The 25858-nt window shown below is 44.9% G+C and overlaps 1 protein-coding gene and 1 pseudogene across 5 annotated transcripts in view; both read right to left on the bottom strand.

Moving 5' to 3' along the window:
- Window positions 1–25858, bottom strand: part of GRIA1 (glutamate ionotropic receptor AMPA type subunit 1) — a 289206-nt gene that overhangs the window by 135723 nt on the left and 127625 nt on the right. For 4 of the 5 annotated variants that reach the window (XR_004318833.1, XM_006194867.3, XM_006194866.3 and 1 more), the window contains exon 3: window positions 2038–2277. Coding sequence is in view for 4 of the 5 variants with exons in the window: in XM_006194867.3 (XP_006194929.1) it covers window positions 2038–2277 (240 nt within the window). In the remaining variant the exon portion in view is untranslated. Of the gene's footprint in view, window positions 1–2037; window positions 2278–11332; window positions 11342–25858 lie in introns of those variants that run through there. The other variant, XM_032477160.1, reaches the window with a different exon arrangement.
- LOC102514795 overlaps window positions 13195–25858 on the bottom strand; it is a 51879-nt pseudogene continuing 39215 nt past the window's right edge.

The following is a 25858-nucleotide window of genomic DNA, read 5'->3' as shown; positions in this document are numbered from 1 at the left end:
TCTTCCATCTTCCAAACCAGCCGTGACTGGTCAGGTCTTTCTCACATCTTACTCTGACACTGACTCTTCTGCCTCCAACCTGCACACTGGAGGACCCTTGAGATTACATTGAGGGCGCCCAAATAATCCAGGATAATCTCTATCTTAAAGTCAGTTGATTAACATCGTGAATTCCATCTGTAACCTTAATCCCTCTCGCCATTTAACGTAACATATTCACAGATTCCAGGAATTAGAGCACAGACATCTTTGCGGGGAAAGGGAGGTCATTATTCTGCCTGCAACAGATGTTTTTTTTCATTCTGGCATCATTAATCAGTCTTTGTACATATATCATTTCTGTCTCCCCATAACATTCCTGATCCCTCCCACAGTGACCAGTGTGGTGCCTGATCTAAAGAATCATCTGTAGACTGATTCTGCTGTCTCTTCCTATCTTTCTTTCTTTTTAGTACACGTTTGGTGTGCTTAAGCCTCACATTTACTGAAAATTTACTATGTGTTTGGAACTGCTCTATTAGCTTTCTTGTCTTCAGTTCACTTAATTCAGTCAGGTGGGTACCATTATTATCCATGTTTCACAAATGTGGAAATTGAGGTTCAGAGAGATTTAGTCATTGACCCAAGGTCACACAGCTAGCAAATGGCTCTGAGCTCAGAGTTGTGAGGTAGGCGGAGTCCCTTTAAGAGTACAGCCACTTTTGCTAACTGACCCCAGAGATGATCCTGTGTGATGAAAATGACATTTTTCTGGCTTTGCCACTTCCAGGCCTCAAGCCTCATTATGCTGCAAAGCTGTCCTGAAATAGCCCATCTGCAGGTCATCCTTATAATGGCTTCTTGTCTGAGAAGGGAAATCATCAAAACAGAGGGAAGGGAAAATCGAAGAAAATAGAGTGCTTCTGGTCTCTTCTGCCAGCTAATTCTCATTGAATACTGCCTGCCTAACTCTTCCTAAAAAACCATTTCACAAGCCACTCTCCTAATCAAAAGTCTTCTAAGCGTCCTTAAAGGCAGCCTCCTATAAAACCTCCCTTTTGCTGAGGGCAAAACTCCTATGCCTCATTTCCCAGACTTTGTATGATCCATTTATTTATTTGCATCAATAACGGCTAAGTTCTTGCAGGACTGTTTAGTCTACCAGGGGGAGGAAGGCTGGTACAACACACCCACCACAGGAGTTAGTACAAAGAAGAGTGTTTCCATCTAGGAGGTCAGGAAATAGACACAGTGGTGTTTGAGGAGGTTGCAAAACAAAGGAGGAATTTGCGTGTGCAGATCTGAGAAGGCCAGTGTAATCCCAGAAACTGGAATTACCCGAGCAAAGATGTAGAGAAGAAAAAAAAAAGAAGTGTTGGAAACATTTAGGAAATGTGATGGAAAATTCAAGACTTAGGTGGAGGCAGAATTATAGAAAGGATTGATGGTGATGATGGTGGTGATGATGATATTAGCAGTTACCACGTACAGAAGACTCTACACGTTCATTATGTCGTAGGAACTTTCCAGTCACTTTCTAGTCATCGTCTTGTCCAATCCTCACAACTTTATGAGGTAGGGACCAGTTCTATCTTCATTACAGAGATGAGGAAATGAAGGAATAGAGGATTTTATTCCCACTGCATAAATAATCAAACTGAGGCAGAGGGAGCTTGCCCAAAGTCAAACAGCCGGAGAGGAAAAAACATGGAATTCAGATCCAGGTCTGTCTGACTCCAGAGTCTCTACTCCTAAAAACTGTGCCATGAGCCAGGAGCCATTCAGCTGAGGTCCTTGACGTCTGAGTCTGGGCTCAGGACCCATGGAAGCTTAGTGAGCAGTAGAGAGACATGGTGCATTAAGGGGATTATTCTCTTCAAGGATGTGTTTCCACACTGTGAGTTATAGATCAGCTATGGGAAAATCAGTGCACAGACATAAAGCATTTCTGGATCAGTCCTCCATGCTTTTGAGAAGGCAGAGAGGTATCATTTTTCTTCCTCCTGGTAATTTTCTCTCCATCCCTCAACAGTCTCCCTCCCCTAACCCCTGGCTTACCCCGGTCAGCATCATAAATGTAGACAAATTTTTGCCACTTGTAATGGTCGATGATACTGATGAGGGCATCCTGCAGCTCGGGGCGCAGCTGGAGGACAAACTGGTTGGATGTGTCAACGGGAAAGCTCGGTGTAATGAAGCAGACATGGAGGGCCCCGCAGAAGGAGGTCAGCATGTTGACAGTCCTCCGCTCATAAAACCCAAAGATGGCATAGACTCCTTTGGAGAACTGGGAGCAGACTGGAAGAGGAGAAGAGAAAAAATTAATGGATAGATGATGCTGCGAACATGCTGTCAGATGACTCCAGAACTAATTCATCCACTAATCTATCCATGCAACCCATCATCCGTCATCTACCCATCCAACCAATCCATCCATCCATCCTTTCAACCCACCAGTCTTCCAACTGTCCATCCCTTTTACCCATCTTTGCATCCATTCACCCATACATCTGTCCAACCCACCCATCCATCTGTCTAATGCAAATGCTTGTTAGGTACCAATTCCATGCCTGGTGTTGTCATGGTTATTAATTATAAATGTATACAAAGCATTTTTGTAAGTTCACTCACTTTATCTGCACAATGACCTTATTAAGGCAGGAAAAGGAAGGCTGGGTCATTTTTTTAAAGGGAAAAACCAAGGCTCAGAAAGTTAATGAGCATGTCCAAGGTAGCACAGCTGGAACATATCTGAGTTGGGCAGGTATCTGGGCCCTAATCCAGTGATCTTTCTATGACACTGCCCATTGCTTTGAGGCAACGCATAATAAGATGCTACAGGAAGAAGGTCTGCCAGCTTGCTGCTGACGCACATTTAAGAAAACAGATGTTGATTTTCTCAGCCTACCCTTAGCTTTCAGTGTACATTTCTCTGCGATGCGCATTGTGTATTTGTTCATCCTGCTGGCTGATTTTTCAGGCCCCACAGTGTGTCAGCCGTAGTAGTAGAATAGCTCTGTGAACATCCCCACAGGTGCCACATTGTAAGATTCCTGTACAGTTACCCATACTGGCTTGTGTCTGGTTACACTGCTGCTTAGAATATCATGCTAAAAAGACCAAAGTTAGGGCGCCAAGCTGCAGGCATTCAGCTGCTAAACTTCACTTTAATGTGTGATGTAGGATGAGGGTTCATGGTCTTTGCTGCAGTCAAGTGCCCAACCCCAATGCCACCGCAGTACCTGGAAATTACCATCTTAATGTGGATGGTGAGGGAGACAAGTCATCTTCATCACAGTAACCGTATTTTAGGGTGCTTTGCAGCATATGCTAGGCTATTTAGTTCTCATCACAACCCTGTGACTTTGATATTATAAATTTTATTTTAAAATGAAAAAGCTGGTGCTCTTAGAGCCTCTGCTCTCTTTACCACATCACCTTCCTCCATGACCCTACACTGCCTTTGTAGATGGGGGTCTCAAATTATGCTGCATGAGCATTGCCCAAATGTGATCCATGAAACTGTAGCCCTATAAAATAAAAAAGCCTCCTAAAAAAGAAAAGGCTTCTCTGGGCAAATAAATTTGGGAAATGGCCAAACTCTGTCCTCCTCTTGGTTTTTGCTACTAGCTACATAAAAGATTGTGAGGATCCTGATCAATTTTAACCAAATTTTGTCAAATTCCTACATCCCCCAGACCCTTTGTTGGTGAATGTTTTTAAACATGTTACTGATGCACTGGGCCATGCTGCACTGAGGAATGCCAGTAGCCATTGGGACCCAATTGCCTACTCTGCATCTTAGTTTTCAGTCAGTTCCTAGACCCTCGCTTTATGCCCTTGAAAAATCATCTGTTAAAGATTGTAACAGAACCACACACATCATCTGTCTGACTTCTAATGTAAAGCAGCATGCCATCTATAGGGGATCTGGCAGGTGGCCTTTAACATCTGCTTGCATGCTTGTAGTTCCTGGGCACTCACTACTTCTCAAGGTGCCCAGTCCACTCACTGACCACTCTTTGAAATCAGAACCTCGTATGCCTGCTCTTAACCCACTTCATGACCCTCCTGGTATCTGAAGGTGCCCCTCATGAACTCCAGCATTATGGCATTCGGTTTTCAGTAGTGACATCCATCCTCCACCTAGAAGCTAGAGGGATCCTTTTAATTAAAAAAAAAAAAATAGAAAACAGAGAAAAACCACAAATGAAACACATTATTTCCCTTCCTTGTACAGAATCTCTCAAAAGTTTTGAGGTTTCCCATTGCACACAGGAAAAACTCTTGAACATCTCACCATGACTCAGAGCCAGATAAACCTGCACCTGTAACCCCCTCCTCTCTCACACCACTCCCCTTGCTCCCTGCTCTAGCCACACTGGCCTTCGGTGCTGTTCCTAAAGGCTCCAAGCTCACTCTGCCCAGGACACTCTGCAATGCTCTTCCCTTACCTCCTTGCAGTGCTCACTCCTTTCCAGAAGTTTTCTCTCAACTCAAATCTCACCTCCTTGAACAGGCCTTTCTTCATCACTTGTTCTAAATAATGACCCCATCCTCCCCTTATCTCCCTGTAGGTCTCTATCACCCCCTCATCTTATCTTTCATACTTGAATTTAATAATTCAATGATTACTTGAAATCATTTTCTTTTTTGGCTTGTATATATCTGTGGCTGCTGGGATCACTGTCAATTTCCTGAAAACAGGGGTCTCATTTGTGTCCCAAAGCCAGCATAGTGCCTGGGACATGGTAGGTGCTTAGTAAATGTTTGTTGAATGAATGAATGAATGAATGAATGAATGCTTGAAGAGAGGGGCACATGACCTGCAGGAGGGGATGAGGAGGAGCTGGACTCAAACAGACATGACAGTTGGGTCACCCTGGACCTCCTGCTCCCCTGTGCTGGGTAGGTGTATTCTATACCACTCACACTATTTTTTTCTTTCACCCTAATGAGGACTCTCCATCCATTTGCAGCCGACAATAAGCACTGTCTTTAAATGTCTATTGTAATCACCAGAATCAAGATTTCCATAGCTATGGATTTCTCCACCAGGAAGCATACATTGTGTATTAGTCCTCTCATGTTAAATATAGATTTGTCAAAAAGCACGCTCCATCTTACTGGGTGAAGTGTGTATGGGGAGTGCATAAACCCCGTTAAAATATTATAATATGCTGTCTGCAGTATTTTTAGGAGCTCTTCTTTCCTTGCGGCAATGAAATATTATCTGGTGGGATATAAATCTCACATTCCCCATCTATTCCCTGATGTCATCTGCTCGGCTTCGCACCTTAAGTTGGGCCTCTGGGGCCCCTGTGGCTAGTGCTTCTTGCTGGAACTTTAGAAGTCGAGGAGGAACAGGTGGCATGGGGCGGAAGAAATGGGTGCAGAGTAGACATGATTAACTCCTTAGACACAGAGGCCAGGATGTTTTTTTCCCACTCAGATTATTTCCCTGTTTTTCCCTTGTGCAAATCTCGTTTCCCTTAAACTGAGTGTTTTATTCTCTAAGGCTGAGAGGGTATATTTCCCTACTGCTCCTAAAAGAGCATGGCTTGAAGGTAGCCTGGCCTGGTTTTACACGAATGGACCCTGGCCCCCAGAACTGTGTAGCATCTGACCTTCAGTCTGGCTCCTCATTTCAGCTAAACCTGAGCATCGCAGTGAGAGAGAAGTGGAGGGGGGGGGTACTAAGACTCTGTAGGCCCAAGGCCTGTGGGAGAATGTATAATTGGTTAAATGTTCAGAAATATAATTAGTTATAGTGCATTCCTTTAAATCTGTCACAGTGAATATTCAATTAGAAAAGATAACATGGTCTTGTAGAAAAAGTACCAGACTAGATGCCAGAAGGCCTGGAAGAGTCTCTTCTTGGTTTTGTCACAACACAGTACTTGTGTGACCTTGAGTCAATCCCAGGTTCTCCCTGGGCCTCCGTTTGCCATCTATAAAATGGTGGTGGGAACTGTATAATGTTTAATGCCCCTTCAGGCTCCAGCATCCTATGTTCTAGTCTAATTAGTTGGAAAACATTTACTGATGGACCACACTTTGGTTATTTGCTGGTCTTACTTGTAGCAACCTCCAGTGCACTGTTTCAAACCCAGAAATCAGATAAAGGCTCTGAGCTCTGGGATGGTAAGTGAACCCCAGCACTAAATCTAGATGCATTCAGGGTCTTGAGTGTAGTTCAGATATAATTCTTAACTTGATGTGCGAGTTAGTTACCTAGTGGAGAGTAGATGAGAGAAGGCACTTCAGAACGGAGGCTAGAGGTGGAGCTGGCAGGTCAGGTCCAGCAAGCAGGAGGGGAGAAATGGGAACCCGCAGAGCAGCCGCGAACCCTGCTGTGTGCTAGGCAGACGCCTGGGCTCATGTTGAATCAGAGTAGGCTGGACTATGTGCAGAGTCTTTCACTGACACCAGTGGTGCATACAGTGCCTTTGACTGTCATAGTCAAGAGCTGACGTTTGAGCACTTACAAACACCCTACCAAGGACGTTTCCTTGCGTTGACTTTTTTGTTCCATAAAGTGGGTTACAAGTTGGGGAAATGAGGCCCAGCACCAGCACAAGGCGGAGCTGAGATCTGAACTCCACCACGCTGACCACAGAGCTGGAGCTCTTGACCTCTGCGATACGCCCCGCCCCCTCTCCCCCAGCAGTGTTGGAAAGAAACAGTCCTGGCATGTGGGTCAGCTTCAGTTTCTGGAGAATCCTCTCATGGGGCACACTGCCTTCCGCTGACGACGGATCAGGAGGCAATAATGTGTTAGGGTCCATTGATATTAAAACGAAACAAAATTCAAAACTGGGTGGTGCTCTTTTTTGTAAATAAGTTTGTTTGTCTTTTTTGTCTAGATTCCACATATAAGTGATATCATATGATATTTTTCTTTCTCTTTCTGGCTTACTTCACTTAGAATGGCAATCTCCAGGTCCATCGATGTTGCTGCAAATGGCATTATTTTATTCTTTTTTATGGTGGAGTATATGTTCATGTATGACTGAAGCATTATGCTGTACATCAGAAATTGACACAACACTGTACACTGACAACACTGTACACTGACAATACTTCAATAAAAAAAATAAAAAAAAAATGGGTGGTCCTTGATGCATCCCCCTTCCATCCCAGGGAGTCAACATATATACACACAACTCTTCTATTGGTCCATCCATGCGTCCATCCACCCACCCATCCACCACTTGACATCCAGCGTCTACCACTCGTTGAGACTTTATGTTAGGACACACAGTGCTGAACTAGACAAGCCCCAACCTCAAGGACCGTCACCTTGACAGTGGGAGAGACCAACACTGAACCAGTCAATTACACTTCTGTATAAGTGTGGTGGCAGGGATGAGTTTAGGGTGCAGGCAGGGACACCTAACCCCAACAGATAGGGACCTCAGAGAAGGCTTCCAAGAGGAAAAGCCAGATTTGACAGGGAAAGATAAGCAGGGATCAGCCAGGAGAGGGGTATGGTGTAGCTTCTGGTGCATAAAGAAGGTTCCAGGTTGCAGGGAGAGTGGCAGCAAAGACCTGGCTAAGAGAGAAGAGCCGCAGCACATTCAGGGAACCCTGCCAGAGTGTCAGATTCTGACATTCCTGCCTCCAAGAGATTCTGTAGCAGAATGTTTCCAACAGTCAGAGCGAGTGAAAAAGGAGGCCAGGAATTCCCTCTCAGGGAGGCAGGAGGGCAGGCATTGGTGAAGGCAGGAAAACCCACATGCTGTGTGGCACAGGCTGTCCAATTCCATCCTCGCTTCGCCCAAATGTCTTTGATAATCACCCCTGGTTAAGGCACCATCCACTTAGTATCAGTAAATCTCCCAGCCCTGAGTACTCGCCCTGACAGCTCTCTCCCAGGAAGGTAACTCCTGGTATTAGCAACTCCCTTTTTATTGTCACTTCATTTAAGTCCTCACACTGACATTTCTCCTTGGCTCCTGACTTCAGTCCCTGGAAATGTGGCAGCTTCATTCTAAATAGTGGGTAATGAGGCTTCAGGACAGCTTCATTCTGGGGAAGAGAGACAGAAAGCGTGTGTGTGTAGGTGAGGAGTACTTTTAGACACTCATCCTGCTCCTCGAATAATTCTATTCTTAAAGATGGGAGTGACCTTCTTGATCTGACTCTAACCTTGGGACATCAAATGTGCTTTATGTCTGTCACTCAGAGGACAATAAGAGTGCTCCTCCAGCCCGTTCTACTCCCTTGCGTGCATGATCTAAGAGTGCCATGCAATGAATTACCAAAATAGAAATGAATTGTCCCCATCCCCAATAACCAAAAATCATTCAGGGTGCTGAGATATGCCCAGGGCTTCTCTGTCATTTATTAGATAAAATCTTATTGTTCATTGGTTTAAGCCAACGAACGTTTATTGAGCACCAGAAACTAATGTTACCAGAAAATTGAGATGTAGAGATGATGCAAGACAGACATGTTTTCTGCCCTCTCAGAGCTTAGACCAGGAGTTCAGTTTTACATTAATGGAAAGAAAGGATTTTTTGAGAGAGTAAAAAGGGGGTTAAACATAGAACAAATGATCATAACTCCCATTATAGCTAGTGCTTACTGAGCACTTACTATAGGCACGCACGATGCTAAAAGCACCTTGTGTCAGTATCCAGGTAAAGGGACCAGTTTATCCAAAGGCACTGAGGTGAGAGAGAGGAGGGGATCTTAGAGAAACTGTAGAAAAGCCAGGACACCTGGGGCAGGATGTGGCACAGAACTGGAGGTGGGGGGCACCAGGCTGCTAAAGGCCTTGCCAGGACTGGGGAGTTAAGCCACCATGTCAATGCTGCACTTCCTTTGGCTTTGGATTCATCTCAGCTTCTTGGGGCCTCTCTTCACCCTGGCCCTGGAGCCCAGTTGGGACATGGCAGCAAAGGGAGATGCAGAAGGGGAGGCATCCTCCCCTGATCAGACTCGTGTGCTAATTATGTGACACTAGTATTAATTACCAGGCACTGAAAGCCAATGAGATGTGACACTATGTGAGAATTAGATAAAGGCTGGGCTGGAATTAGACTCACCTTGTGGGCTGACATATAAAACCAGGGCCAGGGAGAAGGACAAATAGAACTTTGACTGATGGATCATAGGTTCCAGTGCCTGACGTGGGTTTGGAAAAGCAAATGCAAAGAAGCAAGTCTAGGAGTATGAACAACCCCTTCCCCTCTCTGGGCTGCATTTTCCCCATCTGGACAGTGGATTTCACAGTAAATCAGTGTTTCTCAAGTGTGTGTGTGTGTGTGTGTGTGTGTGTGTGAGAGAGAGAGAGAGAGAGAGAGAGATAGGGAAGGAGAGAGGGAGGGAGAGAGGGAGGGAGAAATACCTCTAATAGAACTTTTATACTCATTGGAGATGTGTAGTTCTACAGGTGGGGATTTCTTCTTTCTTCCATCCATCTTTCTTGTATCTATCTACCCATCCACCTGTCCAATGGATGTTTACTGCACATGTGGTGCATGTTAGGCAGTGGTGGTCCAGGGGGATGCAGCACTGGATAAGAAGACAAGAATCCCCTGTCATGGAGCTTAGGATCTAGAGCAGGGAGAGAGATGGTGTACACATCAGCAAGATCATTTTACCGTGTTACAAAGCAATCACATGGGATAATGTGAGAGTGACTGACGGGGCAACTTTAGATGAGATGGTGAGGGAGACCCTCTCTGTGGTACTAACATTTGAGCTGAGAAGTGAACCATAAGAAGGAGATGGCCAGGAAAAGGGCCAGGGAAGCAGTTTCAGGCAGAAGGAACCATCAGGACCAGGGTCCGGTGCAGAGAGCCATTCGTCTTGTGACATGGGGTGTGGTGGAAAGGTGGCCACCCCCTTGCCCATCATGCACCACAGATTCGTGGGGAACTTGGAGCTAAACTATTCGTAGCCAGCCTGCCCTGAGTCAGGGTTTTGTACATAGCAGAGCACCCCCACTGTGATCTATTGGAAATACAAAGGCTTTTTATAACAAGATTCAGGAAAAAACTGATGAGTTTGAGAAACAGAAAGAAGGCCAGCATAGATGTAGTGTAGAAAAAAGGAGAAAAGCAGTAGAGATGAAGGTGAATAAAAACTGATCATATAACTCTTGGAGTAAACTTAATGCTCCCCTAAGGTACATGGTACTTCATGTGTGGCTTGGGCACCTGCAGGGCTCTGGAGCATCGGCTGGGTCTGAGATGGTCAGTACTAGCTGGTCCTACCAGACCTTTTGGCTCTAACATCCTATATAGCTCAAGGCAGTGGAGGAGAGACACATAGAGGGGCAGGTTGTTCTGACTTAATGGAAAATGGGAAAGGGAACATCTTCTGACACAGATGTAACGGGGCTACGACCATGGAACAGTGCGTCCATTGGGTTCTAGTACAGACACTGCTGTTCTGGGATGTGTCTAGGCTTGCTTTAGGTTCTGGGTCTTCGCTCATGCTCTTGCTCCAGCCTGTACAGCCTTCCCAACTTCTGCCTTTTCCCTCTCCAGTTCTTTCCATTCTTTAAACACTGAGCTCAAATGCCACTTCTTCCACGAAGTTCTTGTGCCTCCCCATTCCTAGCTGTGTTTAAAGGTCTCTGTCCTTCTTTCACATGTCCGTGGAAGTTTGTGCCTCTTACCCGCTTTTATCCAGCACTCATGCTTTATTAGTTTGAATTCTTTGATTGCAAGAACAGAAATTAATGCATGCTAACTAAAGACAAGAAGAAGAAAGGATGTGAGGCACTCCCCAGCTTGAAGACGGGACCTTGGAGAAGACAGAAACTGCATCAGCTCTGGGAATCTAGCTGTGAGGATTTCATGGACATGTCTTCAGAGTGTCACCATTGCTCCAGCCATTTGTGATATCTGTCCCATACAGCTGAAGACTGGCCTTATTCAGGGTAGGAGTCATCCCTTAGTCAAGGGAAGGCAGAGAAACTAGCTGATTATCTTATTAAGATTCAGTAACCATCTTACTAAGATGTCAGCCAAAGGAAAATGGATACATTGAGGACGTAGAGAAAGATGGAGGTCAGGCATATCAAACTAACAGATGCCTACTACATTTCTGTTTGCTAGTATTTTATATAATTAAAAGCCTGAGATCATGTTAGGAGCTCCATAAATGTCACATACATCTAAACACAAAGGTTAAGTAAGGAGCTATGTCTAATTCAGTCTTTGTTGCCTGTCTCCTATGGGTTATACACTGTGGAGTAGAGTGGAATAAGACAGATGATGTCTCTGCCTTCATAAAGCTTATTCTTTACAGTCCCTAGAGGGCATCACACAATGATGACACAATATTCTGGTAAATGAGAGAATGAGGAATGAATGAATGAATACAAATCATTTACCTATATTAATCTGTTGATACTGTTCTTGACAATTGACCTAATCTTGCTTCCACAGCATTTCTTGCATTGGGTGGTCTCATTAGTTTTCCTTTGTGTTATCAAATGACTTGTGTAGTTATATCTTTTCATCCACAGTTGATGTGTAAGCTCCCTTGAAGGCAGACGTCCTTCAACTCTTATTTTTCTTGGTACGTGCAATGTAAAGTATCCGAGGCAGAGCTGGGTAGGGAATGAGCATAAGTGCTTGGCGATGTTACTTGTTTCACAGTCTTCTAAGTTAAGCTGACCATGTAGCAGCCATGAACTTGAGGGATATGCTGCATTGCCCACCCCTCATCCAACCTCCCCATGCTCAGCCCCCTGGACTCTGTCACTCACTCCCTGTTATCTTAGGCCGATAGAGAGTGAGAGCCATGATCTCCGGCTGGCATCCGAAACCCAGCCAACCTTAATGTATTCCACCCACAACACCCAGCCTCCTTAGCCAGTGCTCCCTAGGCAAGAAGGTTTACATCCCATTACATAACTTAACCCCGAGGATGTCGAAAGGATTCAGAACGAGGGCGCTCCCACCCTGCACAGCAAACTGCTCAGCATCACTAGCACCAGGCAGTCTCATGGGAAGAGGACCTTTCAGAGAGATTTCATATAACCACACCCATATATATGTGTGTGCTGTCCTCCCAGACCTATCGCTTAACCCAAGAACAGTCGGCTCATAGATTGTTAGTGCTGAAGGGTACCTGGTCTGAGGGCCTATCAGCCTAGAGAAAAGCCTCCTCCTAGACAGCTGTCTGACCAACTCCACTTTAAAGTCTATTGAATTTACATGTGCTGGGAATATGCAGAACCCGGTGTCAAGAGTATCACTAACCACAGGTAGACCCCCTCCCTCACACATTGCCGGCATCCTGCCCACTACCCGGCTGTTCTGGGTGGCTGCCACTAGCTGGGGGAAACACTACTCTTCTTATTTATTATTATAGTTATGTCACCTCTTCAGTGTTTACTGTGTGCCAAATTCTGCTCTAAGCGCTATCATTTATGCCTCACAACAGCTCTATAATTCTTCTTTTCCTATTTCATGCATGAGGAAGCGGAAGTTCAGGGAGATTAATTAATTTTTCACAGTCATTCATGTGATAAGTGACAAAGCTGGGATGTACATCCAGCTCTGTCCCACTCCCCGGCCTGTGCCCTGAACCATGTTAACTCTGTCCCCTGAAAGTCTGTCATCACAAACCAGAGCTTTCATTCCCTTGATAATAACGCCAGCCAACACTGTGCACTTCCTGCGTGACAGGGACTCCGCTACGTGCTTTCCATGAATTCCTCGCTTACCATTACCATCCCCATTTTATGGAGAAAAAGCTGAGGCTAATTAACTGGCCCAAGGTCACACAGCCTCTCAGTGGATGATTCAGAATCCGGACAGAGGAATTCCAACTTCAGAGCCGTCACTCTGATCCTCTGTGCCAGGTTTCAGCAACTTCTTCTGCAAAGGAGCAAATAGTAACTGTCCTAGGCTTTGAGGGTCCCACAGTATATGCTGTAACTGCTCTCTGCAGCTTTTCTAGCACAAAAGCAGCCAAACACTGAATGTAAATAGCTGGGTGGGAAATTTTATATACAATGTAAACCTTGGTTACAAAGACAGGCATTGTGCTGGATTTGGCCAGTGGTCGGCTCCTCCTCTAAGCGATCCTGCTACTGCATCGCAAGAAGGGTGAAGTGTTACATTTTGAGAGAGGTCATAATAGCTCGTAGTGTATTACACGATTTTTAAATCGCTCACATCGATTTTCTCTTGGGAATACCGAGCGAGGCAGGTCAGGGAGGAATGATGGCCTTTGAGCCTGCGTTCAGATGAGGAACCAAGGATCGTGCACCTGGGGAACGATGGACACAGGTGTGAGCCCGTGTCTTCCTTTCCATGTCTCGTGGTTCTTCTGCAGTGGCTCTGTATTCACACTGTGGGGAGGGCAGGGGAAAGGAACCCAGAGAGGGTCAAAGTCAATCAATGACACCCTGATATGACTGAGGCCGCTGCTTGCTGGTTCTGTCCAAGAGCCAGTGGGGCACTTAAGCTCACAGAGTCCACTTGAAATGTTGACACAGGACAGTAATACACCAAGTAGGTGGGGTGGTTCTGAGTTCCAGGTGTCCTCTCCTATGCATTGGCTGGCTTTGGGCTAAAGGAGGCTGTCCCACTTCCTCATGGCCAAAGGTGTCTCTGATGAGATAGCAGGGGAACTCAAGACTTGGGAGGGCAGGTGCTTTCAGAGGTTTATTTTAAAAATTGGTATGTACCAGAAGACGACAGTATTGTGGATGGACCCTATAAGGCCAGGTCTCAGGCACACGTGGAGGCTTAGTCAGAAGTGCTGGGTCAGGGGCTCATTCTGGGGCTGGGCTGAAGGGCTGGACGAGGTTTGAACTTGAATTTGACACCGAGGTCAAGGCTCATTTTGGGGTTGGGTCCTGGGGCTGAGATGAAGGCTGCAGAGCAGGGCTGGGGTGAGTGCTCACTCACCTTCACTTGGGGGTGAAAGGTGGGGTTCACTGAAGAGTCCAGGCAGGGACTCCATCTACCTAGCAGCCTTTGTGCAGCCTTTGGGAACTAGCATAGTAACCAACCAGAGCAGAATGAACTATCACTGCAAGGAACACCAGGTAAATCAGTCATGAAATGAAACCAGACTTGCCCTTTGACTGTGTTGATTCTGTTCCCTGGGTGAGTGGGAAAAATATTTTATTTCTCATTTGCTATTGTTTCCCTATGAAAATCATACATATAAATGGATTTTCATAAGCCAAGTGGAAAACTTACAATGCACTGCACACCCATGAACTTGACTGGCACCTGTCAATCAAAGCAAAGTTTTTCCGATCCGCAGATGATTGCCTGAGGGTGCCCTAAATCAGTGAAATTCATTTTTCCGGCTGAGGAGGTGAAAGGACAAAAATGAAGGATGAACTAAGGCTACAGAAACAAGAACTTCCAGCTCTCAGAACCGAATGACACCACCAGAAAACCAAATTCCACCTCATCTCATCTGAATTCTCTCCTGACCCCTGTCCTTGGCTGATTTCTTGAGCTGAACACTAACCAAGTACGGCGGTGGATACAGAAGAAAAGCTCAGTCCTTTTGTCTTTCCCACCTGCTCTTCGAATCCATGATCTCAGAAAAGCATACTGAGAATACAGAATTTTAAACAAATGCTCAACCAGTAGAGTCTTATTAAAAACGTGTACTTGCCTTTCCATTCCAACGGGGGTGCGAAGGTCAATGAAGAATCTACCAATGAGGGTGCACTGAAATTTAGGGCTGCCCAGCCCCTCTCTCTCCAATCACACCTGCTCCCAGGCCACGCCCTCTCTGCCTCGCTTCACACTGGTTTTTTACCTTTCAGGACAGTCCAAACTTTTTTCTACTTCATTTTCTATCTATCTATTTATTTATTATTTTATTGAAGTGTAGCTGATTTCAAATGTTAGTTTCAGATATATAGCAGAGTGATTCAGTTATACACATACGTATTTTTTTTTCAGATTCTTTTCCATTATAGCTCATTACAACTGCATACGGTTCCCTGTGCTATACAGTAGGTCCTTGTTGTTTATCTATTTTATGTATAGTGGTATCTGTTAATCCCAAACTCCTAATTTATCCTTCCCCAGCCCTTCCCCTCCCTTTAGCAACCATTGGTTTGTTTTCTATGTCCGGAGGCAAACTTTTTTGCCTTAGGGGTTTTACACATGCTGTTCTCCCCTAGAAAGCTCTTCCAACCCTCTTCATGCAGCTCACTCCTTATTCTTTAGGACTCAGCTTTAGTGTTCTTTCTTCAGAGATGCCTTCTTGAAAGTATACTCCTGCCCTTTTATTTATTTACTTTTTTGTGGCACCTTATTTCCATCACAGCTTATCCCTGTCTTTAATTATCCTCTTTAGTGGTTTTGCTTGTGTAATTTCATTTCCCCAAATACAGCGGGGATCATGACTATTTCATCTCCCACTCCAGTCCTAGTGTCTAGCACAGTACTTTGCAGGAGGGAGGCACCAAAACATTTGCTGAATGGAATGGATGAATGAATGACCGATGACCAGACAAACTGCTGGTTCTCTGTATGACCTTCTGCAAGTTATTTCCCGCCTTTGGAGTTTATTTCCTCATTTGTAACAGAAGTGAGATTCAATCAGCTCTAACACTCTTCCACCGCTAAAAAATACACATTTTCTTATTTATCGCTTGACAGATTGGAGAGTTGAGGCATAAAAAAAACCAAGCTGTCCAGAAGACTCAGGTGTCTCAGGTCTCCTAGACAATTTCTACCAAATGAGTCTCTTTAGCAGAAGCCCACCTGCCTTCTTTGCAGAGATGCCCCCACCCCCACCCTGCGCCAACCACCTCTCGTATTTTGTTGCCTTTGTACCAAAATTTGAATCACTTCTCAAGGTTTCTCAAAACATGGGGTGACACAGCTCCTGCTAAGAAACAGTCCAGGTGCCTTGAATTCTAGAAAAGATTCTGCGAATAAAATGTTCAGGGATGTTCTTTCTGTCTGTCTCCACTAAACTAAGATCGAGGCGTGTGTGTGGCGGGGGAAAGGCTGAGATTTGGACTAATTCTGGGGAAAACAGTGAGTGAGGAAGGAGGGAGTAGAAGGCACAGGCACAGACATAATGTAGAACTGCTGAGAGCATTTGAGGAAAGCGTGAATGAACATGAAGCTAATGTACTAGTTTTTTTTTTGTTTGTTTTTTTTTTTTGCTTTGGTGTACTGCACCCACAGAGCTCCACATGGGAGAGCCACACTGGCCCTGTCCACCTCTCAAGCCTCATTCTGAACAGTCCACTGAATGCTGGAGGCTACAATGCTGTGCGCAGCAAGCCGTTTCCTTCTGGGTCTCCATGGTTCTGCACACATTCCTCAAAAATGCCCCTCAACACCTGAAAAACTCCTACACAACCTTCAAGACCCCAATCAGAGATGTCAGCTTCACTGGGAAGCCTTCCAACCCTCCCAGATAAAACTAATTACTTCTTCCTCTGAGTTTCTAGTGCACTTTCTTCCTCACTGCTTATCTTGATATTCTATGGTTCAACATTTTCATGTCTGTCTCTTCATTAGACTGTGAATTTCTGCAGGGTAGGGCTGGGTCTCATTTGTGTTTGAAGTCTCAGAGCCTAGCCCTGGTCTTGATATAGTAGAAGCTCAGTAGTTACTGAATACGTCTTGGTTTTCCCACCTGTGAAATGAGGACGATGACACCTGTCTTACCTGCTGTGAGATTACCAAAGTCCTAAATTCACTATACAGTGTAGTAAGCCGTCATTTTATTCAAATTGATCCAACCCAAATGTGATGTGGACCAGACAGAACATTATTATTCATTTTATTCAGGTAAACTTCCAAGGGTTAAGAGGCTTGCTCTGACTTGCACAGCCAATAAACATCAAACTTGAAAAAGAAAACCAACTTGCTTGAATTCTGGTAGGGTTTTTTTCCCCCATAAGATCACAAATGCATTTTAAAAATTGGCTGTAAGTTCAGCCATGCTGATTGATTGACTAAAGAAAACACAGATATAAGTCCTTCTAAAGATGCCACAAACATAGCTACTACTATGACTACCCACCACCCTCCACCGTGGCTTGTGCTATGTCACCACTCACCCTGCATAGACACCCTCCGTATCTGTATCTGTGGGTTCCGCATCCACAGAGCAACCAATTGTGGATTGAAAATATTTGGGGGAAAAAATCTGGGAAGCTCCAAAAGCAAAACTTGCACTTGCCGCATGCCACAGCTCTTTACGTAGCACTTGCATTGTATTTACAACCACTTCACAACATTTATAGTATCGTATTCGATATTGTAAGTAATCTAGAGATGATTTGAAATATACGGGAGGATGTGCAAATACTATGCCATTTTATAAAAGGGACCTGAGCATCCTTGGATTTTGGTATCTGAGGAGGGTCCTGGAGCCAGTCCCCTGTGGATACTGAGGAATGACTATAATACTGACTGCATTTTATTACTTCCTTTATCACTTTTCTTTATCCCTGCCTCCACCCTGCCCTTTTTCCCGGTTTCACACCCTCATCTGTTCTTCCCATGGCAGCCAGAATGTTCTTTTGAAAATGGAGAGGGGGTCCTGTCAATACTGTCCTGCTGAGCCCCCAAGGGCGTCCTCATCATACTGTCAATAATGTTTATACTCTTTGCATGACCTCTGAGGGTCCGCCTTGTCTGAATCCTGCTGACCTGAAGTTTCATTCATCCTCTCCCTTTCCCTCATCCACTGCTGCAGCTCCTCCCACATACCAGCCCCCACCCCCATGCTGTTCCCTCTGCCTACAACTCTTCGGCTCAGTTGGCTTCCTCCCATCTTCCAAGGACCACCACCCACTGTTGTCTATCACTGCACTCAGTTTGTTTCTTTCACAGCACTTTAATCAAGTTGTACTTGCAGTAGACACCTTTTTACCTGGTGGAATGGGGACTGTGATTAGATTATTTGGAAAAAGATGGTTAAAAGATGATTATCTGGAAAAGATTGTTTTTGTGTGTATGTGGCTTAAGCAATAAGGCCTTCATTACTGACTTTTACTTCCAAAAGATGATTAAAAGAGAATCACAAAAAATGATTCATAGCAGGTATTTCTTTTAGCTTAAAACACCTAAGTGCACATGTATTTATCCATCTTTTGATGTAGTGGGAACTTGAAGACAGTTATAAATGTAAGCGCAAAATTTGTGTGTGTGTGTGTTTTTCCCCCAGACTTTTATAGCCATCTTGCCTACACCGAGTATTACAGTGTTTTCACTGATTCATCTTTGAGCCTTTCAAAAGCATTTAAGTTAGTTTCCAAAGAAATAAGACCACGTTTTTTTGCACTGATATCTCACCAGTACATAATTTTTAGTTATATTGCAAAAATAAAATAAAAACACAGAAGTATAAATAGGTTTGGAAACAAATGGAGTTGATTCCTACTACACCTTGAACAAAGTTGACGTGAGCAGAAACATATGGGCTGATCAGAGAAGAGGCTACTGACCAGAAGCTGTCAGCTCACCAGGGGCATCAGGTGTGGTGTCTGTAGAGATAATGGAGAATGCAGTTCAATCCAAAGAGACGGTTGAATGGAAGTTGGTTATGAGAAGCTTCACTGCATCTGGTTGGTTGTTGGCTTGTTGATTATCTGTCCCTATTTTAGGCTGTAAGTTTGTGAGGACAGAGCCTCTTTCTTCTTTTCCAGCATGCCTACCCAGCACATAACATAATCCTTAGCATTTGAAGTACAGTCAATGCCAAGTAAATGAATTAACAGGTGAGTGGGCTATTGCCCTTCTTAAGTGAAGAATTTTGTTTACTCAACTGTGAGAGATCAAGCATAGACTATGAATGCATGGTCATTTTCAGATCCAAACTCTGTTACCACTTACCACATCCAACAAACACCTCTATGCTTCAAATTCTCTTTTTCTCTGTACAGTCTGCACATACTTTACAGCATTGTGTTACTGACCTCCCTCATACACACACCTCGAACAACCACTACAGCCGTGTCACTACCTACCCTCCCACCTGGGGCCGTTTGTTGGTTTAGGATGACCCCCTCCCCCATTGCCTCTTCCAAGACATGTAAGGAGGTGGCAAAGTCACTTTGGGCAGTGATGCTGGAGCTGCTGGATTTGTTTCTTTGGGGTGTTTTGAGCATAGGTAGGAGGGACCTATTTCACCCTGAAGGTCTGAGTGGAGAGCTTGGATCTGCCTTACTCAAGAAATTGGGCAAAACTTCTCCCCCTGCCTTGCATTGCTTTGGGTTGGTCTTTTCTGGTCCCCACAGTGCTGAGATCCATAGAGCCAAGACTAGGTGAGCACCTCAAGGAAAGAAGCGTTCATGGGTTCTTCAGCTTACAGAAGTTGTGGTTTGATGCAACAGCCACAAGATAATAATCATTGGGTTTCGATTTTTTTTCCCTTCAATTTATTCCTTAGCATCTCTCCCTTTCATATCTAAGGAGAGAGAGGGGCTGTTTGAGGATTTGGGGATTCTGGTTACCAGCATAATAGCAGTGTCAACAAATGATGATGATGGTAATTCCTGATATTGCATATGATTGAGCCCTTTAATGCTACGAACTAGACTACATGTTTTATATTAATTAACAGTTTTCATCTTTGTAACAGTCCTAGAAGGTATTTATTATTATTATTATTATTATTATTATTATTATTATTACTTTATAAAAAAATGACTGAGGTACAGGTAGGTGGAGGTCACAGAACTGATAAAGGCAGAGCTAGAATTCAAACCTATGTATGTTTGATCCCACAGGGTGAGTTCTGTTATGCCATTATGCTAAAGTGCCTTGCCCTGTATCTAACCTAACATTCACTAAGTAATGAACACATTGACTCAACACACCATATGTGATATAGTATGGGGAAAACAGGAAGTAAGGCCCCTGCCTTTAAGAGGGACATTCTAATGTGATGAGGAAGACAAGGTCACGAACCACTAACAAAAAACAGACATGAGATAATGAAATAAATTCTACCATAGACAGACAGCACGTTCTGCACATTGAGAGGAAAGGACAATTCCTTCTCAAGACCGAGACCAAGGTGGACCTGGAACCTAGCCTTCCTTCCCATTAGAGCTCAGGTGCAGCTTTGGAATCCTCCTCGGCCTGGTCACCACCACCGAACAGCTGGAGCTGTCATGTGAGATTAAAAGCTTTTGCTTCCTTGTAAAGAAGCTGTGGTATTTACATACACAAGGGAACACTTCTCAGCCATAAAAAAACAATAAAATAATGCCATTTGCAGCAACATGGATGAAACGAGATCATCATTCTAAGTGAAGTAAGCCAGAAAGAGAAAGAAAAATACCATATGATATCAGTCATATGTGGAATCTAAAAAAAGAAAAAAGAAGACGCTAATAAACTTATCTATAGAACAGAAACAGACTCACAGGCATAGTAAACAATTTTATGGTTACCGAGAGGAAGAGGGGTAGGAAGGAGTAAATTGGGAGTTCCAGATTTGCAAAGACTAACTACTATATATAACATAGATAAACAATAAGTTTCTTCCATATAGCACAGGGAACTATATTCAGTATCTTGTAGTAACTTATAATGAAAAAGAATATGAAAAGAAATGTATGTATGTATATGTATGACTGAAACATTATGCTGTACACCAGAAATTGACACAGCAATGTAAACTGACTATACTTCAATAATTTTTTAAAAAAAGGCATTTACACCCTTGTTCTCAGGGGAGCAGGAGAAGGCAAGCCTTAAATTTGACTCATTTTTATCAACTTCCTACAACGTTGGTCATCACAAAACATTTCCCGCCTGCCTGCTTCTCACTTTTTAATGCTGAGGCAGTTGAAAGTGTTTTCTGTCTTCTCACCTCACTGGTTGTCAACTGGGTTCTGAGCTGCAACGGCCCCAAGTCAGCACATGGTGTGTGAGAGACATCCAAAGATGCCTTGTACGAGCAGGGGCTGCGTGTACCACGTGGACCTCCAGGAGGGCTGCCCCTTCCAGCTTTACCCAGAGCCAGGAGGGAGGTGAAGGAAGAGAAGGAAATGCATCTTTGACCTCATCAGAGCCTGTCTGCAGAGCAGAGGCACAGAGGTACTTGGGAAGCCATCCAGGGCACATTGGCCTGTGAGCCTCCACACACTTGGGTCCCACCCCTGCCTGCCTCTCTACATAAACTTGCCAAGTGTCTTCCTGTCTCTGGCTCCTGTGGGCCTCCCTGGTAAAGCACAAGATTTGGCTGCAGTTCCCTGTGGTTCCAACATTCTTATCAGCAGGAGGATGAACAGGAGACGGAACAAAGCTGGGCTGTGGACCAGACAGGGCTGGACCCAAGAAGCTGACTTTGATAATGGTTCTTGTGTATTCACTGCTGAATCTGAAATGCCTCGAAACGTATACCCTGCAGTGTAGAACCGCACTGTGTGAAGAATGAGAAAACAAAACTCAGTCATTTGGTCTATTATGTGGACAAGAACACCAAAGTAACACGAAGCCAAAAAAAGGCAAAACTGTAATTCAGGAGCACAGGAAAGTGCTGGTGGGCCAGTGTCTGGGGGACGGAAAATGCAAACAGGGTGAAGGCAAATGCAAAGGAACATGTAGGTGTGTTTAGTTAATCTTTGAAGTTGTCTAAATGTCCAACAGTGGCTGGCTCGCCTCAGGTGCTGCCCAGATGAACTAGATACAGTCCACTCAGTAGTAATCACACAGGTAGTAACAGCTACCATTTATTGAGCATTTGCTAAGCCCTTGCATTACTAAACATATGCAGTAATTAATTTCTTTATTTCCCACAACAATCCCAAGAAGAAGGTACTAGTGTCTCCTTCTGCAGATGGAGATGCCAAGGTTCCAGGTCACACAGACATGGTAGATCTGGGAGTCAAAAACCCAGGTCATCCTGAGCTTCAACTTGATGTTTGGAGCCATTCTGCCTTCAGAAAAGCAAATGTGGACGTCGTGACTTCCTCTTTACACCGGCTCCCCAGTGATGAAGAGAATTTCGCCACAGCCCTTCTCCACTCATTCCAGTCCTTCAAGATCCCAGTCAGACGCCACCGCTTCTGTGAGAGCCCCCGTCGGAATCATCCATCCTGGGCTCCCAGAGCTCTTAGCTTGTACTTCCATTAGCACACTTGGCACTTTCTGCCTCGTGTTGGAGTTAACTGTGTCTGAGCCTCCCTCTACTCTGCACTGAAAGCAAGTTGTTTGGACTTTGGTATGGCACCTAGAGTCTTGCATTAACGCTCGCCGAGACTGGATTTGTCTCCTGTCTTCTGTGATGAGCATTTCCCTTAAGCACAGGAGCTGTGTCTTAGAAATTTTTCTGTGTGCCTGGCACTCAACAGAGCTTTGGAAACATGCCTTCTAACTCAGGCTGGTGCACGCAGCTGGTGTCTCCATTCTGTCTGATCTGTCAACTGTGACCCTCCTCTGGTGCCTGGTGTGCTTTTCCTCGCACCCTTGGTCAGGGTCATTGAGCAAGGTCAGGCAGAGGTCAGGGACTCCTGTGAGGAGTATCTCTCAGACAACTGAGAAGGCGGGGCTGCTGTCTTTTCTCATGACTCTCTTGTCCCTGTGGTCCCCTCTCCTCCAGTGGAGGCCTGTCCGCTTTCGTGTCTTCAGAGTTCATTTGAGGGAAAGGATTGCTTGTTCATTCTCTTACTCTGGAGGGACTGACTTCCTTCTTCCTGGGGAAGAAAGGCTCTGATCCCTATGAAAAAATCTTTAGAGATCATTTTTCAAAGGAGGGAGGCTTCAAGGGCCACCTGGAACACTTAGGTTCGTATGCCCATGTTCACTCCTGGCTGGACATCGAGGTAGTTAAGAGAGTCTGACGATGGATAGACTGGAGTCAGTTCCCCACTCCATCCCTTGGGTGAGTTAATTAATAACTCTGAAACATTTGCTTCCTCATCTGTATCATAAAAATAATAATATTACCCACCTAGTGGGGCTGCTCTGAGAACTAAGTGCATTTGGAATGTGTTTTCCTCACAGTTCCTGGATAACACTGTGTCTGTTGCTACAGTTGCTACTGTTGCATTGTTGTTGCTGTTTTATAAACAGCATCCTCTGGCCACTACGAGAGATAAGATTATGCAGCTGAAAATTTGACCTCTGCAGTTAGTAGGAAATGCAAAATCACGTGTAGCTTCTAGTCGGTTGCCTAAGAATAGCTGGAGTTAACTTTCTATTTAAAAATAACCTGCACGTTTTTAGGTTTTCAGAATCGAACGAAGACGCTTTGGAGAGTGCCCTTATCACTTGTGCGGTTTTACAGAAAACTGAAGCTCAGAAAGGTGGAATGACACCTCCAGGGTCGATCAGCCAAAACTCAGCTGCGCTGGGGCTCAAACTCAGGTTTTCAGACCCCAGTCCAGTGTAGCTCCCACTGAGTATCTCTTGAGCTACTGCCCTTTTCTTAGATTTAACCATCGTGCGTTCTTTTAGCTTTTCCACCAGTTCCTATGGTAACCCGAGCACCATCTGAAGTTGCTGCTTTGCCCAGGATTGAGAAGATGACAGTAACATATCTTGCTACACAATCATTACTAAGATGAGTCTATTTCTTTATGCAGATAAGTTTCCACTCCACTCTAACTGTCCCTTAGCATTAGTTCTTCGTGAGCTAATTCTGCCAAAGCCAATGTGCCAATGTCTGTATTGGTCCTGAGGGTTGAAGTTCTAGTCTTTTCATTCAAAGGCTGTGACTGAACTCAAATGCTGATGAGAACTGCGCTGGCATTCTGGGGATGGGCTTCAGCAGGACAAAATATAAAGAAAACAGGCTAGGTTTGTCATTCTCCACATTGAGAGAGCAGAGTCAAGGCCTAGCATAGCTGGTAGAGGTGAGACAAGGCCAGATCTTGGGTGGAAGCCAACCAAGCTGCACCTCTGGGAAAGAGACCCTCGCCCTGACCCGGCAGGCAGCGCTTAGTCGCGGAGCCCCTGGACAATCACTCTGTCACTCTGCCCTAAACACATGCGCAAATGTGCCTTGCACTTTACCGCCTCCAGATTTTTTTTCACGCTGCTTCTTCTGCTTTCCTCTATTACTTAAAGTTTTTAAAAAGGGACACAAACAAACGTATTTGCAAGACAGAGACAGACTCACAGACATAGAAATCAAACTTATAGTTACCGGCGGGGAAGGGATAAATTGAGAGTTTAGGACTTGCAGCTACTGACTACTATATATGAAACGGATAAATAGCAGAGTCCTACTGTACAGCTTAGGGGACTGTATTCAACACCTCGTAACGGCCTATAGTGAAAAAGAATAAGAAAAGGAATGTATGTACGTACACATGAATCATATGCTGTACACCAGAAGTTAACACAACATTGTAAATAGACTGTACTTGAATTAAAAAAAAAAAACCATATAGGACTTTGTAGCATCTAAAAAGTATTTTTATGTCCGCCATGTTGCTCAGTCATCATAACAACACAATGAGACCAGTACGTGTCGCCGATATTTCACAGACAAGAAAGTGGGAGATCAGAGTCGTGAAAGGACTTGCCTCGGGCCACACGGCTCATCCCCGCAGTCACATCTTCTTTATTCTCTGCTCTCCAGGGTCACTGGTTTCCCACATGACCGAGCTGATAGAACTCCACTGGACTGACACTGGACTTGGGCACCACGTCGTCACCTGGGTTTGAATCCTGGCACTCGCCACGGTCCTGTGGCCTGCCTCTGAGAGTCTGTGCCTCAGTTTATTCATATGCAGAATGGGAGTAATCATAGCCTCGCTCTCAAAAGACTGAGAGGAGGAAACGAGTGAGTGTGTGCAGAGCACTCAGAACAGCGGCTGACACAAAACACCCACTCAGTAAATGTTGCCATAGGAACCAGGCCATGTCCTGTCTGAATTTCCTCTCTGCCAGGGCTCATCTGGAATGCCAGGAAGCGCAATTCTGACTTTTCGTAAATACATGCAATTCCTGTTTCGTTTAGACCCTGTAATCATCTGTGCTTTGCTCACAGCACACGTGTGTATGCTCTGCTGTGTGCTGGAGAGGTCTGTGAACTCGTTTTTTCTCGTCCTGCTCACCCCTCGCCTGTGAGTGCTGTGGTTCAGAGAGGCAGCTCTGATGGAAGCACATCCCCTGCAGAGCCCAGCGTGATGCTTGATGCCAAAGAGGAAGACGACTGGCAACTGCTGGTGACACTGAACTCAGTCGCACCCAGAATTCCAGTTCCTGTGAAGTCCCAGAATGTTAGGGCTAGAAAGTCTCCTTAAGAGATTAGCCAATCCTGCACTAATGCCAGGTAACTGGGCTGCTGGAGGAGGAAGATACTTGTCCAGAGTCATATGGCGTATTAGTGGCAGCCGTAGGAATAGAAACCAGATCTTGCCACTACCCGCAGCCCTGGGCTTCACCCAAAGCTCCGGGCTGTGTCTCTTTCCATGGAATGGAGGAAAAGATAGCCATGTACCTGAATTAAAGAGAGAAGCATGGGGCAAATGACAGCACACAGCTAAGTTTCAGCACCAGTATTGCTCAAAAAATAGGGATGTATTAGGGATGCACGTCCAGAAGCCTACGGCGGGGAGGGACGTGAATAAATTGCACAGCCGATGAGGCAGTTCCTCTGAACTGACTGGTATTTCTCTGCTGCATGAATGGTTCAGGAGTCCTGCGAAGGAGAAGCTTCAGGGTTCAGGGTATTCAGCGCAAACCTTTAAGTGGTTCTTTGCCTCTTTCTGTTTACCATGTAATCTAAACTGGAGTCCTCCAACCTTGGACTCCAGGTCACCTTCTTCATGTTGGGATATGTACGTAGAAGATGCTAAGATACAGAGATACTCAGTCCCTGTACACGGAGGCCATTTCTTACAGTTCTCCGTGGGATGATCTAATTTGGTAGGGATGAGAAAGGTATAGTCCTTATCAGCCTGCCCCCCAGAGTCTCGTCTCCACAGACTACTGTCAAG

The sequence above is a fragment of the Camelus ferus genome, chromosome 3, assembly GCF_009834535.1.
Source record: "Camelus ferus isolate YT-003-E chromosome 3, BCGSAC_Cfer_1.0, whole genome shotgun sequence".
NCBI classification, from domain to species: domain Eukaryota; kingdom Metazoa; phylum Chordata; class Mammalia; order Artiodactyla; family Camelidae; genus Camelus; species Camelus ferus.
The sequence above is the reverse complement of the archived record's forward strand: the minus strand, read 5'-3'. Positions and strand labels throughout refer to the sequence as shown.